The sequence below is a fragment of the Triticum aestivum genome, chromosome 5A (genome assembly GCF_018294505.1).
Source record: "Triticum aestivum cultivar Chinese Spring chromosome 5A, IWGSC CS RefSeq v2.1, whole genome shotgun sequence".
Lineage (NCBI taxonomy): Eukaryota > Viridiplantae > Streptophyta > Magnoliopsida > Poales > Poaceae > Triticum > Triticum aestivum.
In genome coordinates this window covers 472,338,691-472,356,441 of record NC_057806.1, presented here as the reverse complement: position 1 = coordinate 472,356,441, position 17,751 = coordinate 472,338,691, and the positions used below count along the sequence as shown (strand labels likewise).

Genomic DNA, 17,751 nt, shown 5'->3' with positions numbered 1-17,751 from the left:
AGTGTTGCGATACTTCTTGTGCCTTTTGATTTGATATCATTATTCTTTTGATGCATCCACATCAAAGATTGGACCAGATCCACAACCGATGGCGCTACCTTAAATATAAGAATGTCTCGTGTGATTTCTCCTTGTAATTCCGTACTAAAAGGTTGTGATATGTTTTTGATTTGTTCAAGTGTATTTTGGTTCTGATTTCCACCAAAACCCTTTGGTCGTTCACTCACCATGTCTTTCGTAATCTTTTTTGTTTGATTGCCTTTGGTCTCTTGTCTTTGCGCCTTTACAAGCTCTTTTCACCAAAGGTTCGGCATTCGTTTGTCCCGCGGTCGTACATCTGCTCTATGGAATTCCAATGATGCTAGCCTCACAAAGAACAAAAGTTGGTTTTGATAATTATATGCAAATGCAGTGTAGAATCATTGAGTTGGAAAATGTTACATTCCACAAATTGAAGATGAAGTTGAATTTATAGCTGAGTTTGTTCTAACTAAAACCTTATCTAAGTCCGAGAGTGTAACTTCGTGGATTTGTATGCTTCAAGTTTTAACAAGGGGTAGTACTAAACAACAACATGGATAAAAGAAAATGTTTGTAATCCTCTGGTAGATGCCGGCGGAGCATGATGTCCAGACCACATAGCTTAATTGATGAGATTTTCATTATGAGCATCGTGTCAAGACTGTGTGTCTTAATTGACGAGATTTTTTAATTGAGAAACATTAAGTACAACGTAAGTGCGCACATACACACCACCGCCATCACATATACTTACATAACACATATCGAGGATCAAAGTTGCAGAGTTTCAAGATTGATGAAGTCATCACTGTCATCTCGCTATCCACGAGAACGTCGCCCTCGACGGCTAAAATAATCCACATTAATAGGACACACAAAAGCATCGATCACAGGATTTGATCTGATGGGCAGAGGATACAACCTCCAACCAAGCATTATTGTGGTATAAAAAGGATAATTCATGGATATCGTTAAATTTTATGCTCTGAGACATAGAGCCTTTAAAAACTACAACTATAAATATGTTATTGCACCCAAGAAAAAATGAGGTCATGAGTACTATTGTGGTATTGCTTACTTGTCTATTGTTTTGTTTTGCCTTTTGTGTTAGACACAAATAATAAAAAATCCACAGAGTGTCAAGAGATATATCAACGAAAAAAACACTTCAATAACCTATCAACATGTGTGATGTATTCAACTTTTTCCTAATGTAACCATATGATAAGACTGACATCTTTAAACCTCGAGTAATGCAAGAATTTATTTGCCAAAAAAAAGAGAATAAGACTGTCATCTAAAACATGATATTTAAATACGGGAAATGAGTAGGTTTCAGATGGATATGTATGTGTTTTCGAAATTTTTACCTAGAGGCTTGAGAGAGGATGTGTAACTATTTGGAAACAACACTTGTGATTATTAAAGTGATGCTTAAAAATGAAGAGAGAGTAAATAATTATTGGCAGCAATCATCATATATACAGGAGCAAATTGATCGTGATCATCAACAGGCCCGTGCCAACCCAGGCGGCCAGGCCAGCTTCACGAGGCCGATGGGCCAGGCGGCGCCGCGCACTGAATGTCAGGCGGGGCCACCGGCGACGGGGGCCCTCCACGGCCCACGCCATGCATCGTCTGTCTCGTCACACCGCCGACGCGGAGGGCCCGGCGCCCCTGATCGCCGACCGCCAGACGGGGTCGACCTCGCCGTCGGCGGCGGCGGCGAGCCAGGCGTCGACGTCGTCGAAGAGCGCGCGCTGCTTGCTGGGCGGCGGCGGCGAGACGAGGCGGTCGCCCGGCACGCCGATGGCCGCGGCGCCGCCGTCGACGAGGGAGTGGAAGAAGACGTCCCGCAGCTCCCAGCCGCCGCCGCCGGCCACGCCGAGCCCGCCGCGGCACTTCTGCCAGGGGAACTGGAACACGCCCGGCGGCCTCCGCCACGCCTCCCCGGCGTCGGCGGCCGCCGCCGCCTCGTCGAAGGGGAAGTCCGCCGCCTGGTCCGGCTCCTCCCGCGCGCGCTTCCTCGCCCTGCCGCCCTCCGGCCGCCGATCCATGCAGGCTGAGGGCGCTGCATCGGGAGATGGAACATGCATATCGACATTGATCAATCCATTCCAGCCCCTCGACCTGACCTTCAAATCATATCGTACGCATGCATGGCGGCGACGGCATGCACGTACCTGAGACGAGAGGTCGGCCTGATCGAGACGACGAAGGAGAGCGCCCGTACGTCGACGTCGCGATGTCGAGCTCCTGGGAAGGGGGGTGGTGGGAGTATATAACGGGGAGATCGGTGGAGAGGGTGGGGGAGCATGCATTATGTTCATGCAGAATGTACCGATGGAGACGTGCACGGCAGGCCCAGGCGGCCCGGGCAGCTAGGGCTGGCATTGCCAGCCGGTGCATGCCCCGCTGAAGGAAAAAAAATGCCAACGAATGCATTTTTTTTTGAAACTCTAACGAATGCTCTTTATTTTTGAAACTCTAACGAATGCATGCTGGTAACTCGCAGTGCTCGTTTAACAAACGTTCGTTTTTGCTTGGATCCGTTGGCGACATGGGCGGGGTGTTGGGTTCCTTGTCGAGGAGCATGGACCGAAAGAACGACGAGCAAGCGACTACAAAAGAGCCATCATCAGTCCCAGAGGGCAATGCTTAGCAAAATCAACGTGCATTGCGCTTCGTGAGCTCTGGGCTGAAACCGATATACCCTGAAATGCACACCATGCATATGTAGCAAAATCACCCGGCCTTACACTTGTAGAACTACGGATATCTAAATTGTTCTCTCTCTGGAATTTATCAGGTGCGGAAATTAGGTTCCGGAAATCGGCAGACTATCATTCATTTGCACGTATGAGCAAGATAGGTTGTTGGGAATGTTTACCTGGAAAATAAAGCCATCTGAAGTGTGTTTCCAGTCGGAGATCGTGCCTCCAAATGGAGGTCTACTTTTGTCCCAGGAATCATGCAGACAATGATGCTGTTTTAGCAACCTGCGAAATTTTAGTGATTGCGTTATAAGGATGAAAGCACATGTCTTCTGGAGTCCATCCCTCATGAAGGATGCCAAATGATCTTCAGGGCCGCAGCATGCTTGCGGTTTGCTCTGTCAACAGAGACAATCAAGCAGAAATAGTTTGCCCTTTATCAGTCCATAAAAAGGTTCCTGTTGGCTGTTACTGAATCAACCCACGGCCTTGTAGATTCATAAACGCACTACATCTTGGCAGAATCACCAGTAATCTCCACAGGAACAAGATCCACTACTGAAATGATGAAATCTATTTGTGTCCCTCACAACAATCTCCCTTCCAAAAACTTTGGAGATGTATTTGAAAGCAGAGTGGCAATCCCCACATATCCTAATATTCTTCATGATGCGAATTGTTGCCCCTGCAGGCATTTCGATCAGCGCAAATGCAAGCGCGAGCTTCTCGCTGTGGTACTGTAGGTTTGCCTCCCTCTCTTGGTCATCTACACGCAGAAGCACATAATCCATATCAGGAACATATCCTTCTTTCCTAATCTTCTTGCTTATCTCACCCCACATCTTATATATCTCTTCCGCTCGTGGATGGGTATCATCATTTGCCACAAACATGTGCACAGAATTCTCCATCTCAACCCAACTGCATGCAGGTTCCTTCTTCACACCAGTTGTCTTCATCATCCTCCTCACTCTGGCTGCAGCATCCCATTGGCCCGTGGAAGCATATATGTTATACAACAGGACAGGTGGACCACTATCATCTGGGTCAAGTTCAAAGACATGATCAGCTGCAAATTGCCCTACTTTAGCATTCTTATGCATTCTGCATGCCGCAAGCAAGGCTCCCCAAACTGCAGCAGTTGGCTCCATGGGCATTTTAAATATAAAGACCAGAGCATAATTTAGGAAACCAGCTCGGCCCATAAGAGCAACAACCGTAACATAATGATCAATCTCCGGTTCTAAATCGTACTCCTTCATCATTTCAAAGTAGCGCTTGCCCTCCTTCACCAGTCCTCCATGGCTACAGGCAGTCAAAATGCAAAGGAAGGTGATCTGATTCAGGTAAACGCCAGATTTCCTCATCTCCTCAAAATGGGAGACTGCTTCCTTCCCCAGTCCATATTGTGCAAATGCTGTGAGCATTGTGTTCCATGTAACTGGATCCTTATTGTCCATACGGTCAAACACCTTTCTTGCGTCAATCATGCTCCCTGATTTTGCATACATGTCAAGCAATGTATTTCCAACAAATGCAGTCAGTTTCTGCCGAGATTTAATCACATGTGCATGCACCCACTTCCCCTGCTCAAGAGCACCTAAACGAGCGATAGAACTGAAGACACTGGAGTATGTAAAATGTGTCGCTTCAAACCCATTTCTCAGCATCTCCGCAAAGGTCATCAGAGCAGTCTCTCCATCACCCTTCCTCGCAAACCCGGAGATCAATGCGTTCCAAGAAACCCCATTCTTCGAGTCAAGTTTGTCAAACACTGCGGTGGCCATGTCCATCTTCCCACACCGCGCATACATGTCGAGGAGCGCGCTCCCAACATAGACGTCCTCATGCCAGTCACACTTCACAGCAAGAGCATGGATCTGCCTCCCGATGCCACTGTCAGCATAAGCGCCGGCAGCCTTGAGGAGGCTGGCGAACGTGAACCCGTTCGGCCTGAAGCGCCCCTTCAGCATGCCAGGGAGCAGCCTGATGGCCACCGCCGGCATGTCGTTCTGCGCGTACCCGGCAATGAGCGAGGTCCAGGAGACCATGTCTTTCCTCCGCATTCCGTCGAACACCTTCCGCGCTTCCAGCACGCTGCCGCACTTGCAGTAGAGGTGGATGAGCGAGTTGTCGAGGAAGGCGTCGCCGGCGAACCGGGAGCTGGCCAGGTGCGCGTGGATCTTCCTGGCATCCTCGAGGTTCTTGGATTGCGTACAGGCGGTTATGAACGAGTGGTAAACGCGCGGGGTCGGGGCGAGCTCGCCAGCGTCCAGGAGATCGAGGTCACGGAGGACGGCGGAGGCGGCCGGGACGGGGTTGGCCGCGGTTGAGGTGCAGGGTCTGGTGTGTCGGTAGAGGAGAAGGTAGTTGGGCAGAAGCTTGTGGGGCTTTCTCATGGAGGTGGCGAAAGGGGCGGCCGGTGTCCGACGTTCTGCTCGCGAGAATGCGAGAACGAGGGTCCGTATACAGCGAGAAAAAATATTTTCTATTTTGGCTAATTCTCGTTTTTTTACTATTCTATCCGTTCACAAATACTTCCTCCGTCCCGTAATATAAGACCGTTTTGCAAGCTGTTTTAGTTTGCAAAACGATTTTATATTATGAGATAAAGGGAGTACTAAAAAGTGTTCAACTTTTTTTTCTGAATTGAATGTATATAGAGATGTTTTAGTCTGTTTGTTCAGCCATTTCACTCCATAGGTAGTTCATAGCATTAAAATATCCAAACCATCATATATTTATGAATGGAGGTAGTACCTTTTAAAAGAATGGCTAATTTGATCGATTAGAAAGTCGTTAAGAGAGTAGCAAGGGCCTCTCTAACCCATCCCACATAAGTCAAATTTAGTCTATTTTTTGTATTCTAAAGATTAAGCACCTTCTAGTCCATCCCCGATTCATTTAATTTTTTAGAAGGTCAACTTTTCAATCCTGACATCTCACCCCTCGGGTCCATGCTCTAGCAACACAACATCTCGACAAATTTGGTCTACCACACTCGCCAGTGTCGGAATCATCGTTTTCACTGCCCCTGTGGCTACCATCGCAGAGCTCCGTCCCATCATTGTGAGGTCCCTTTCGCTGGAAATCGAATCGGCCAACCTCGAAGATGGCGTAGGAGGCACATTTCTGAGCCCTAGCTGGTCGACGCCGCCGGAATCGGCCAAGTAACCCCCCCCCCATTGTCGGCCCTACATCCCCACCGCATGAGTCGCCTCCAGGCGCGAGATCCGGCGTCGTCCAGCCCTAGTCGAGGTTCCATCGCCAACCGTCGTCGCTCCGCCCACCACAACCCACAAGGTGTTCGAGAAATTGCCCCAACTGTTATTGTTCATGTTTTTTGTGTTATTCATTGAGTACAGTTCTCAAATTGATCATGAAACACTCTAATGTGTAGAAGAAGAAGAAGAAGAAGAGGAACATGGTATCGAGGTGGCGGTGGGCGCGATCACTTAAGCGGGTGATTTCAGGAGATCGAGGCGTGGTTCCTAGATTGGTTACATATGGATTATTCGAGATATGATCCATGGTCATGATGATCTCTAGTGAGGGATGGCACCTATGGATTATAGGCAACTCAATGCGTAAAACGTAAAAAAGAAATGGCCAATACCAGTCATTCATGATCTTCTGGACGAGCTACATGGTTATACTGTGTACTCAACAATTGTTTTATCTGCTCCCACACTGATTCACCAAACCTGGAACTCGTTATGGATAGAAGGTTCGTAGAAGTGAGAAAAGAGTAAGTAGTACATGAAAAATAAGATATTTGACTCTCTGCCCATGAACGCGCCTAACGCAATATATCCCCTAGATATTTTCGAAGCCGATTTCAGATGCATCGGGATATCTTCAACACCGTTGCAAGAGTTGTGGATAAGCATGATCATTGATTTTAACAGAGAAGGATTCTGTGAAGAATCAAGTGCAAGTCCATTGTTGAAGATTAAAACGACCGTGTGAGTGCTTTCATTTGGATGTATAGTCGATGCCATTGATGTTGGAGAAGATCTCATCCTCATGTGTGTGAATAGATTCACCAAAGCCGTGATCGAGATCTCTAAACCAGAGTACTTGAGGGTTTTCACCGATGAAGATACCAAGGGGCTCATGACAGAGAGTGAAGAGAGAGGTTGACCAGAGATCCTTGGATCCAATGATTGTATGCATTGGACATGGAAGAATCGTCCTTTGACATGGAAAGGTCGGTAGAAAGGGCATTGACATGATCCAACCGTCATTCTTGAGGCAGTTGCATCACATGATTTATGGATTTGACATTTATACTTCGGGATGCCTAACTATCACAATGGCCTCTTGTTTTGCAAGGTTGGTTGTTGGTAACATTCCATATTGCAATTATGTTGCAATGGTCCTGAATACAATATGGGGTAGTATCTTGCCGATGATATCCATCCTCCAAGGACCACATTTGTAAAGATAATCCAGCGCCATTAAGGTAACAAGAAATCTCACATTGCAATGTGCCAAGAATCTACTAGGAATGATGTTGAGTGACATCTTTGTGTGGTTAAACTTTGCGATTTTTCATGGTCCTACTGAGTATTGAAGGGTCATAGCCTATCAGAGGCCGTGACAACATTTATTATCTTGCACAACATAATCATCAAGGATGAGAGAGATGAGCCCATACAACAGTGTCATGGTGGAACCATAACATTGTCTAAACAAGATTCAAGCATTCCCCACAACACATGAAGGACCAAGAACCGAGAAACTCACAACCAACTCCAAGATGGTTATGTTACAACACTTGATTTATCTGGATTTATTTCAGACTTTTCGGCGATGTTTGTTCAATGAGAGTAGATGTTTCTGTCGGCTATGAGGCATCTGTGTGACTTCGTCAATCTCAATATGTGATGTCGCCTCAATATCGGAGGTGCTCGTATGAAGGATGTGTGTGCCTGTGTTCATAGAGGTGAGTGTAGGTAAGCATATGTGAATTTGCTATGTTAACCTATAGACTAAATCCTATGGAATTAAATTCATATACTAAGGTGGCAACATCTGATTGAAAACCGAGGGGGGTTCTCTAAAAAGAAAAATGAGTGGAGATGGGCTCGCGCAGAAAGGAGGATCAGCGAAGGCGGGAGCAAAATGTGGCCTTGCTTAAAGAGACTATTGCAACCCAGCCTACTATTGTTTTAGGACAACATGAAAATCTCGGTATCTGGGCCAAGCCCAGAAGAGGTCTGGACACTTAACCTCAACATGTTCTTCAGATGCGGGGCCCTGCGGCAAACCCTATTTGGCACTGCACGCGTCGGTTATTACTGTTTCTACAAACCGGCGTCTGCAGCCGCATTAGCTGGGCTTGGCCCGTTTCGTTTGCCTCCCGTCAACCCATCGTCTTTCTCGTTTAGAGCCAAAAATCAGCTAGAGCTGGTAATCGAACACAAGATTTTCTGGTTCACCGTGCATTGTGGTAACCACCCCCCTACGCAAACTTGATGCGATAAGTTCCATCGTTTTTTGTCTTATCATCTTTCCGTTCGTTCATTATGTTTTTCATTTGTCTTTTTCATATTTAGTTTTCTGTGTTCTTTTTTATTTTTGCTTCTTCCTCATTCGATGATTTTTTTTTCAAATCTATCCACATTTTTAAAATTTTAATGATTTTTTTTCAAATTCGATGAACTTTTTTCAAATTTGATAAACATTTTTTTCAGATTTGATGAACTATTTCCAATTTTGATGAACTTATTTCCAATCCGATGATGTTTTTTCAAGATTGATGATTTTTTCTTTCAAATTTGTGAACTTCTTTCAAAATCGCTGAACTATTTTTCAAACTCGATGAATGATAACCCACAAGTATAGGGGATCGCAACAGTTTTCAAGGGTAGAGTATTCAACCCAAATTTATTGATTCGACACAAGGGGAGCCAAAGAATATTCTCAAGTATTAGCAGCTGAGTTGTCAATTCAACCACACCTGGAAACTTAGTATCTGCAGCAAAGTGTTTAGTAGCAAAGTAATATGATAGCAGTGGTAACGGTAGCAAAATGGTAATAGTAGTAAAAGTAATGTTTTTGGTATTTTGTAGTGATGATAGCAATAGCAACGGAAAAGTAAATAAGCGAAAAACAATATATGGAAAGCTCGTAGGCAATAGATCGGTGATGGAGAATTATGCCGGATGCGGTTCATCATGTAACAGTCGTAACCTAGGGTGATACAGAACTAGCTCCAGTTCATTAATGTAATGTAGGCATGCATTCCGAATATAGTCATACGTGCTTATGGAAAAGAACTTGCATGACACCTTTTGTCCTACCCTCCCGTGGCAGCAGTTTCCTTACGGAAACTAAGGGATATTAAGGCCTCCTTTTAATAGAGTATTGGAATAAAGCATTAACACATAGTGAATACATGAACTCCTCAAACTACGGTCATCACCGGTAAGTATCCCGATTATTGTCACTTCGGGGTTAACGGATCATAACACATAATACGTGACTATAGACTTGCAAGATAGGATCAAGAACTCTCATATATAGATGAAAACATAATAGGTTCAGATCTGAAATCATGGCACTCGGGCCCTAGTGACAAGCATTAAGCATAGCAAAGTCATAGCAACATCAATCTCAGAACATAGTGGAACTAGGATCAAACCCTAACAAAACTAACTCGATTACATGATAGATCCCATCCAACCCATCACCGTCCAGCAAGCCTACGATGGAATTACTCATGCACGGCGGTGAGCACCAGGAAATTGGTGATGGAGGATGGTTGATGATGACGACGGCGACGGATTCCCCTCTCTGGAGCCCCGAACGGACTCCAGATCAGCCCTCCCGAGAGGTTTTAGGGCTTTGCGGTGGCTCCGTATCGTAAAACGTGATGAATTCTTCTCTCTGATTTTTTTCTCCCTGAAACACAATATATAGAGTTGGAGTTGGAGTCGGAGGAGCTCCAGGGGGCCCACGAGGTAGGGGGGCGCGCCCCCACCCTCATGGACAGGTGGTGGGCCTCCTGGCCTTCATCTTTTGCAGATATTTTTTATATTTTCCAAAAAGTTGCTCCGTGAAGTTTCAGGTCATTCCAAGAATTTTTGTTTCTGCACATAAATAACACCATGGTAATTCTGCTGAAAGCAGCATCAGTCCGGGTTAGTTCCATTCAAATCATGCAAGCTAGAGTCCAAAACAAGGGCAAACGTATTTGGAAAAGTAGATACGATGGAGGCGTATCAATGAACTTTTTGCCAAATCGATAAAAAAATTTCAAAACCAATGAAAATTTTCAAAAACGATGAAAATCTTAAACTTTTTCATAAAGTTTTCCCAAAATTGGTGAGCTTTTCTTCAAAAATGATGAACTATTTCTCAAAATTGATGAACTTTTTAAAATTTTGTGAACTTTTATCTCAAAATCAATGAATTTTTAAATTCTCGTTTTTAATAAATAAATAAATTAAGTGATAAATGAATAGCACGGACATACTAGTTCACACAGTATTAGCGCTATTAAAATCGCAAATGAAATGGGTGTGGTGGTCATTTTTTTTCCGGATCCGCTGGGTGGTCAGCTAAGCTCGAACAACTTAGAGATGCAAGTTCGATTCCTGGAGGTGCTGCATTTTTCTGGCAATTTGTGTTCGTTGTTTTTTTAGACAAACTCATGAAAGCTTTATTAGACCGTCACAATGTTTACAGGGACGAACAAAATATCACCGGGGTGGCCTAACCAAACACGGCGGCCGGTCCCCAGCGTTAATGCATGCTTCGCGAGGTTATGTGCCTCGAAATTCGAGGTTCGAAATTCATGACTAAAAGTGCAAGAAGTAAAAAACCTAGCTCGTTCTATTATTTCTTGGGCCACCGCTCCATAAGATGCCGACGTTCCCCCTTTAATTGCTTCAATAGCAGTCCTGCAGTCAGACGCAACCAAAATTCTCTGCTCATATAAGTCATCAACTAGCGCCAGTGCTTCTCTGATGGCTAGGACCCCCAAAACCTCTGGATCTTTGATGTTTCTGAAAATGATTGCGGATGCACCCTTGAACTCCCCTGTGCTATCACGACAGATCGCTCCCATGCCCCAATCCGGCCAGCGCGTGAGACTGCCGCATCGACGTTAATCTTCGGGTGGTCTTCCGGAGGAGGTAGCCATGAAGTTGGGCGTGGAGCTCGTGCTGTTGCAGCCATCACCACGGGTTTCTGAATATGCTGTAAATCTGAGATATAACTCGTGATGAAAGCATGAGTAGAAAAAAGTGTTTTGTAGATTCCTTCATGGATTATCTTCCTCCTTGCCGCCCAGATTGCCCAAAGAGTCACAATCATTGTATTAAACTCAGTTTGCGGCAGAGGGTCACTCATTGCAAACAACCACTTCCTTGCTTGTTCTTCTCTATGCATGCACATATGTTGAACAAGCTCCTCTTTGGATAAAGCCCAAACACATTGAGAGTAGCTGCAATCAATCAGCGAGTGGCGCCAGTTGTCTTCAGCTCCACATAAAGCACACACACATGTGATGAAGACATATGCCGATGGTGCAAAACATCGCTGGTGGGAAGGGAGTGCTGCGCCAGCCTCCATGTAAATATTTTCAATTTGGATGGCACTTGCAAATTCCAATTCGATGACCACCCTTTGCGGTCCACTGCTCCATTAGACATTTCATCAGTCTCCTCTAACCAAGCCTCTCTCCCCATCTTCATAGTATAGATCATTTTGTAAGCCGAGCTGACAGAAAAACGACCTTTGGGATCTCCCGCCCAAGCGCAGAAATCATCAACTAGCATGGTGCATAATGGTTGATACGTCTCCAACGTATCTACTTTTCCAAACACTTTTGCCCTTGTTTTGGACTCTAACTTGCATGATTTGAATGGAACTAACCCGGACTGACGATGTTTTCAGCAGAATTGCCATGGTGTTATTTTTGTGCAGAAATAAAAGTTCTTGGAATGACCTGAAAATCAACGGAGAATATTTTTGAAATATATAAAAAATACTGGCGAAAGAGTCAAGGCCAGGGGGCCTACACCCTGTCCACGAGGGTGGGGGCGCGCCTACCCCCTGGGCACGCCCCCTGCCTCGTGGGCCCCCTGACGCTCCACCGACCTCAACTCCAACTCCATATATTCACGTTCGGGGAGAAAAAAAATCAGAGAGAAGGATTCATCGCGTTTTACGATATGGAGCCGCCGCCAAGCCCTAATCTCTCTCGGGAGGGTTGATCTGGAGTCCGTTAGGGTACGAAACCACCTCAAAGTTATTCTTTCCAATCAATCCGTTGGGCTATTCCTATAAGTGTCACAAACAGCCCTAGAGTTTGTACTAGAATAACACCTTAAGACACAAATCAACCAAAACCCTAATGTCACCTAGATACTCCAATGTCACCTCAAGTATCCGTGGGTATAATTATACGATATGCATCACACAATCTCAGATTCATCTATTCAACCAACACATAGAACCTCAAAGAGTGCCCCAAAGTTCCTACCGAAGAATCACGATGAAAACATTTGCCAACTCCTATGCATAGGTTCATGGGCAGAACCCGCAAGTTGATCACCAAAACATACATCAAGTGAATCATATGGTATCCCATTGTCACCACAGATACGCACGGCAAGACATACATCAAGTGTTCTCAAATCTTTAAAGACTCAATCCAATAAGATAACTTCAAAGGGGAAACTCAATCCATTACAAGAGAGTAGAGGGGGGAGAAAACATCATAGGATCCAACTATAAAAGCAAAGCTCGCGATACATCAAGATCGTATCACCTCAAGAACACGAGAGAGAGAGAGATCAAACACATAGCTACTGGTATATACCCTCAGCCCCGAGGGATAACTACTCCCTCCTCGTCATGGAGAGCACCGGGATGATGAAGATAGCCACCGGAGAGGGATTGCCCCCTCCAGCAGGGTGCCGGAACGGGTCTAGATTGGTTTTCGGTGGCTACGGAGGCTTCTGGCGGCGGAACTCCTGATCTATTGTGCTCCCCGATGTTTTTAGGGTATATGGAGATATATAGGCGGAATAAGTACGTCGGGGGGGCCACAAGGGGCCCACGAGGGTCGAGGGCGCGCCCAGGGGGTGGGCACACCCCCCTGCCTCGTGGCTTCCTCGTAGATCCCCTGATGTGCACTCCAAGTCTTCTGGGCTTCTTCTGATCCAAAAATAAGTTCCATGAAGTTTCAGGTCAATTGGACTCTGTTTGATTTTCCTTTTCTGCGATACTCTAAAACAAGGAAAAACAGAAACTGGCACTAGGCTCTGGGTTAATAGGTTAGTCCCAAAAATGATATAAAAGTGTATAATAAAGCCCATAAACATCCAAAACAGTAGATAATATAGCATGTAGCAATCAAAAATTATAGATACGTTGGAGACGTATCACTCACCGCCATGCATGAGTAATTCCATCGTAGGCTTGCTGGACGGTGATGGGTTGGATGATATTTATCATGTAATCGAGTTAGTTTTGTTAGGGTTTGATGCCTAGTATCCATTACATTCTGAGATTGATGTTTCTATGACTTTGCTATGCTTAATGCTTGTCACTAGGCCCTGAGTGCCATGATTTCATATCTAACCTATTATGTTTTCATGAATATATGTGAGTTCTTGATCATATCTTGCAAGTCTATAGTCACCTATTATGTGTTATGATCCGTTAACCCCAAAGTGACAATAATCGGGATACTTACCGGTGATGGTCGTAGTTTGAGGAGTTCATGTATTCACTATGTGTTAATGCTTTGGTCCAGTACTCTATTAAAAGGAGGCCTTAATATCCCTTAGTTTCCAATAGGACCCCGCTGCCACGGGAGGGTAGGACAAAAGATGTCATGCAAGTTCTTTTCCATAAGCATGTATGACTATATTCGGAATACATGCCTACATTACATTGATGAACTGGAGCTAGTTCTGTGTCACCCTATGTTATAACTATTGCATGAGGAATCGCATGCGACATAATTATCCATCACTGATCCATTGCCTACGAGCTTTCCATATATTGTTCTTCGATTATTTACTTTTCCGTTGCTATTGTTACAATCACTATAAAACCAAAACTGCTACTGTTACTTTTGCCACCGTTACCACTATTATCATATTACTTTGCTACTAAATACCTTGCTACAGATATTAAGTTTCCAGGTGTGGTTGAATTTACAACTCATCTGCTAATACTTGAGAATATTTTTTGGCTCCCCTTGTGTCGAATCAATAAATTTGGGCTGAATACTCTACCCTCGAAAACTGTTGCGATCCCCTATACTTGTGGGTTATCAAGACTATTTTCTGGCGCCGTTGCCGAGAGCATAGCTCTATTCTTTGAGTCACTTGGGATTTATATCTGCTGATCACCATGAAGAACTTGAAAGATAAAATAACCAAGATTTTTCCCTCAACTACGAGGGGAGGTAAGGAACTGCCATCTAGCTCTACACTTGATTCACCTTCTGTTTTGAGTAAACTTGTGACACCTACTCCTGCTATTCATTCTGATATGTCGCATGTTATTGATGATGCCACTTCTGCTTTGCATGATACTTATGATGAAACTACTTTTATGCTTGATAATACTGTGCCACTAGGTGAATTTCTTGATGAACAACTTGCTAGGGTTAGAGAGAATGAAATTATTGAAACTGATAATATTGATGAAAGTGATGATGAAGATTCTCCCCCTAGATATGAATTGCCTGTTGTGCCTGAGGGTTATGTTATGGATGAAGAAACTACTAGAGACTTCTTAGCTTGCAATGATATATCTGATCTTAAGAAATTATTTGCTAAGCTTAAAGAAAAGTCTTTGAATGCTAGAATGAAACATGACCCTGCTTTTGCTACTTCGCCTATCTTTATTACTGATAAGGATTATGATTTCTCTATCGATCCTGAGTTAATTACTTTGGTTGAATCTGATCCTTTTTATGGCTATGAATCTGAAACTGTTGTGGCACATCTTACTAAATTAAATGATATAGCCACCCTATTCACTCATGATGAGAAAACTCGCTATTACTTTATCCTTAAGTTGTTTCCGTTCTTATTAAAGGGTGATGCTAAAACATGGTTTAATTCTCTTGATCCTGGTTGTGTGCGTAGTCCCCAGGATATGATTTATTACTTCTCTGCTAAATATTTCCTCGCTCATAAGAAACAAGTTGCCTTAAGGGAAATATATAATTTTGTGCAAATTGAAGAAGAAAGTCTCCCACAAGCTTGGGGGAGGCTTCTCCAATTACTTAATGCTTTGCATGATCATCCTCTTAAGAAAAATGAAATACTTGATATCTTTTATAATGGACTAACCGATGCTTCCAGAGACCACCTGGATAGTTGTGCTGGTTGTGTTTTCAGGGAAAGAACAGTTGATCAAGCTGAATTGCTATTGAATAATATGTTGAGTAATGAAAATGATTGGACACTTCCTGAACCAACTCCTAAGCCAACTCCGAAGAAAAGGGGTATTCTATTTATCAATCGTGAAGATATGCAAGAGACAAAGAAATCTATGAAAGAAAAAGGTATTAAAGCTGAAGATGTTAATAATTTACCACCTATTGAAGAAATACATGGTCTTGATAACCCGACACAGGTAGTAAAGGTAAATTCTCTCTATATATTTGATGAAGGCGATATTCCTCGTAATGACTCTGCTAGCCAATGCTTAGATGAGTTTGATAATTTTATTGTTAAACAAGAAAACTTCAATGCTTATGTTGGTAGACAATTGAAACACAATGCAGATATGCTTGAACACTTGAGTGATTATATGTCTAGAGTTAAAGGTGGACTTAAACTTATTAGTAAACATGCTTCTATGGTTACTGAGGGAGTCCTGGATTAGGGGGTCTCCGGACAGCCGGACTATCTCCATTGGCTAGACTGTTAGACTATGAAGATACCAGATTGAAGACTTCGTCTCGTGTCCGGGTGGGACTCTACTTGGCGTGGAAGGCAAGCTAGGCAATACGGATATGGATATCTCCTCCTTTGTAACCGACCTTCTGTAACCCTAACCCTCTCCGGTGTCTATATAAACCGAAGGGTTTTAGTCCGTAGGACAACAATCACAACATACAATCATACCATAGGCTAGCTTCTAGGGTTTTAGCCTCTCTGATCTCGTGGTAGATCTACTCTTGTACTACCCATATCATCAATATTAATCAAGCAGGACGTAGGGTTTTACCTCCATCAAGAGGGCCCGAACCTGGGTAAAACATCATGTCCCCTGCCTCTTGTTACCATCCGGCCTAGACGCACAGTTCGGGACCCCCTACCCGAGATCCGCCGGTTTTGACACCAACATTGGTGCTTTCATTGAGAGTTCCACTATGCCGTCGCCATCAGGAAGGATGTCTCATACCGTCTTTAAAGACGGCACTATTGCTGAGGGAGCTTTGGCTATCAGCCAAACTCTCCGGCTAGGTGGTTTTCTTATGACCGCCTGTTCGGCCGCTGCGCCGACGATGACTTCTCGGGTCATCGAAAGCAATCTTCAGGTCAACTCGAAACTCACCGAGCAGTTAGATCCAATGGAGCTCTCTTCCCTGAACGAGCTCTTGGATCGCATCGCCGCCCTGGGAGTCGCTACAGACTACGATCAGATTGGGCCTAAACCCGATCTGAGAGAGATCAACTCTCCCCAGGTCACCCATCACGTTGCAGTGGTGGAGGAACAATGCGGCAACCCTTCATCTATCTTAAGGACTAGCTATGTCCGGATTCCCGATCCCTCCAAGCCAGATACCCGCGGAGGGGAGGACGTCACTCAAGGCCTGAACCTAGAATCAGGCAGCGGGCTAGATTTATCGGAAAACATCCAAGAATCCAAACTTTCGAGTTCGGAAACTCCTTGGCCCCTGAGTCTCAGATTGGGTAAGGATTCAGATTCAATTCCACCCACCCACCCAAACATACGCAATCTGTCCCAAACTAGGCAAGAGCCGGAAGAAACAGTACACCATTACTGGGCCAGATTCCTCCTGGTCATGAACAGGATAAAGGACTGCCGTGAGGAAGACGCAATTTCATTCTTCTGCAATAATTGCACGGACAAGGGAATCCTCAACGCCATAAGTCGCCGTGAAATTACACGCTTTGCCGACTTGGTGTCCATAGTACGAAAGTACTGTGCGATGGAAAGCGCCTGGAAAACCGAAATAAAATTTTGGGATAATCCGGCCCTAAATACAAACCCAGTCCGAAATAAAAGGGTGCATTATCACAATACACCTGGGTTAACTACCAAAAAGCAAAAGCCCTCTACGGGGCATGGAACCGTACTGGAGGGATGGCTCAACGGACCCTGCAAAATTCATAGTACAGCAGATGCAATACCAACACACAACCTTAGAGCATGTTGGATACTCCGGCAGGTGGCCAAAAGTGGTGAGGATCCACTCCTCCCAAAAACCACAGAGCACCATCCCGTGGACAACAATACGGTGTTAACGGTCTTTGAGACCTTTGCGTCAAATAATAGACGCAAGTGAACACTTCGCAGCATGGCCAAAATCTGCCACATAGCAGAAATAAATCCTTGGAGTAACACGGCCATTACCTTCAATGCCAGTGACGAACCCAAATTCCGAACAGCCCGAGCACCAGCCGCACTGGTCCTCATTCCGATCGTGGACGGCTTTCGACTCACCAAGGTACTCATGGACGGCAGCAGCGGATTAAACCTCATCTATGAGGAAGCTCTTCAAAAGATGGAAATAGACTGGAGCCGCATTGAGCAAAGTAGCACAACTTTAGAGGAATCATCCCCAGTCGGGAAGCACGCTGTGCTGGGCAAATCACACTAGATGTGGTATTCGGCACGCCGGATAATTACGGGTCCAAAGAAATTACATTCCAAGTGGCCCCGTTCAGCAGCGGATACCACGCTCTACTAGGGCGGGAGGCGTTTACAATCTTCCAAGCCATAGCCCATTACGGGTACATGAAGCTCAAAATGCCCGGGCCCAACGGAATCATCACTCTTGCTA

The 17,751-nt window shown here is 44.8% G+C and overlaps 2 protein-coding genes across 2 annotated transcripts; both read right to left on the bottom strand.

Moving 5' to 3' along the window:
- Window positions 1-1,193: 1,193 nt before the first annotated feature.
- On the bottom strand, window positions 1,194-3,337 carry LOC123104104 (uncharacterized). Its single transcript, XM_044525834.1, has 3 exons — window positions 2,912-3,337; window positions 2,205-2,277; window positions 1,194-2,092 (listed from the first exon to the last, which is right to left on the bottom strand). The coding sequence occupies exons 1-3, from the start codon at window positions 3,083-3,085 to the stop codon at window positions 1,668-1,670; spliced, it is 672 nt and encodes a 223-aa protein (XP_044381769.1). The 5' UTR covers window positions 3,086-3,337; the 3' UTR covers window positions 1,194-1,667.
- On the bottom strand, window positions 2,798-5,212 carry LOC123104103 (pentatricopeptide repeat-containing protein At3g24000, mitochondrial-like). Its single transcript, XM_044525833.1, has one exon. The coding sequence runs from the start codon at window positions 5,132-5,134 to the stop codon at window positions 3,260-3,262; it is 1,875 nt and encodes a 624-aa protein (XP_044381768.1). The 5' UTR covers window positions 5,135-5,212; the 3' UTR covers window positions 2,798-3,259.
- Between the last annotated feature and the right edge of the window lie 12,539 nt (window positions 5,213-17,751).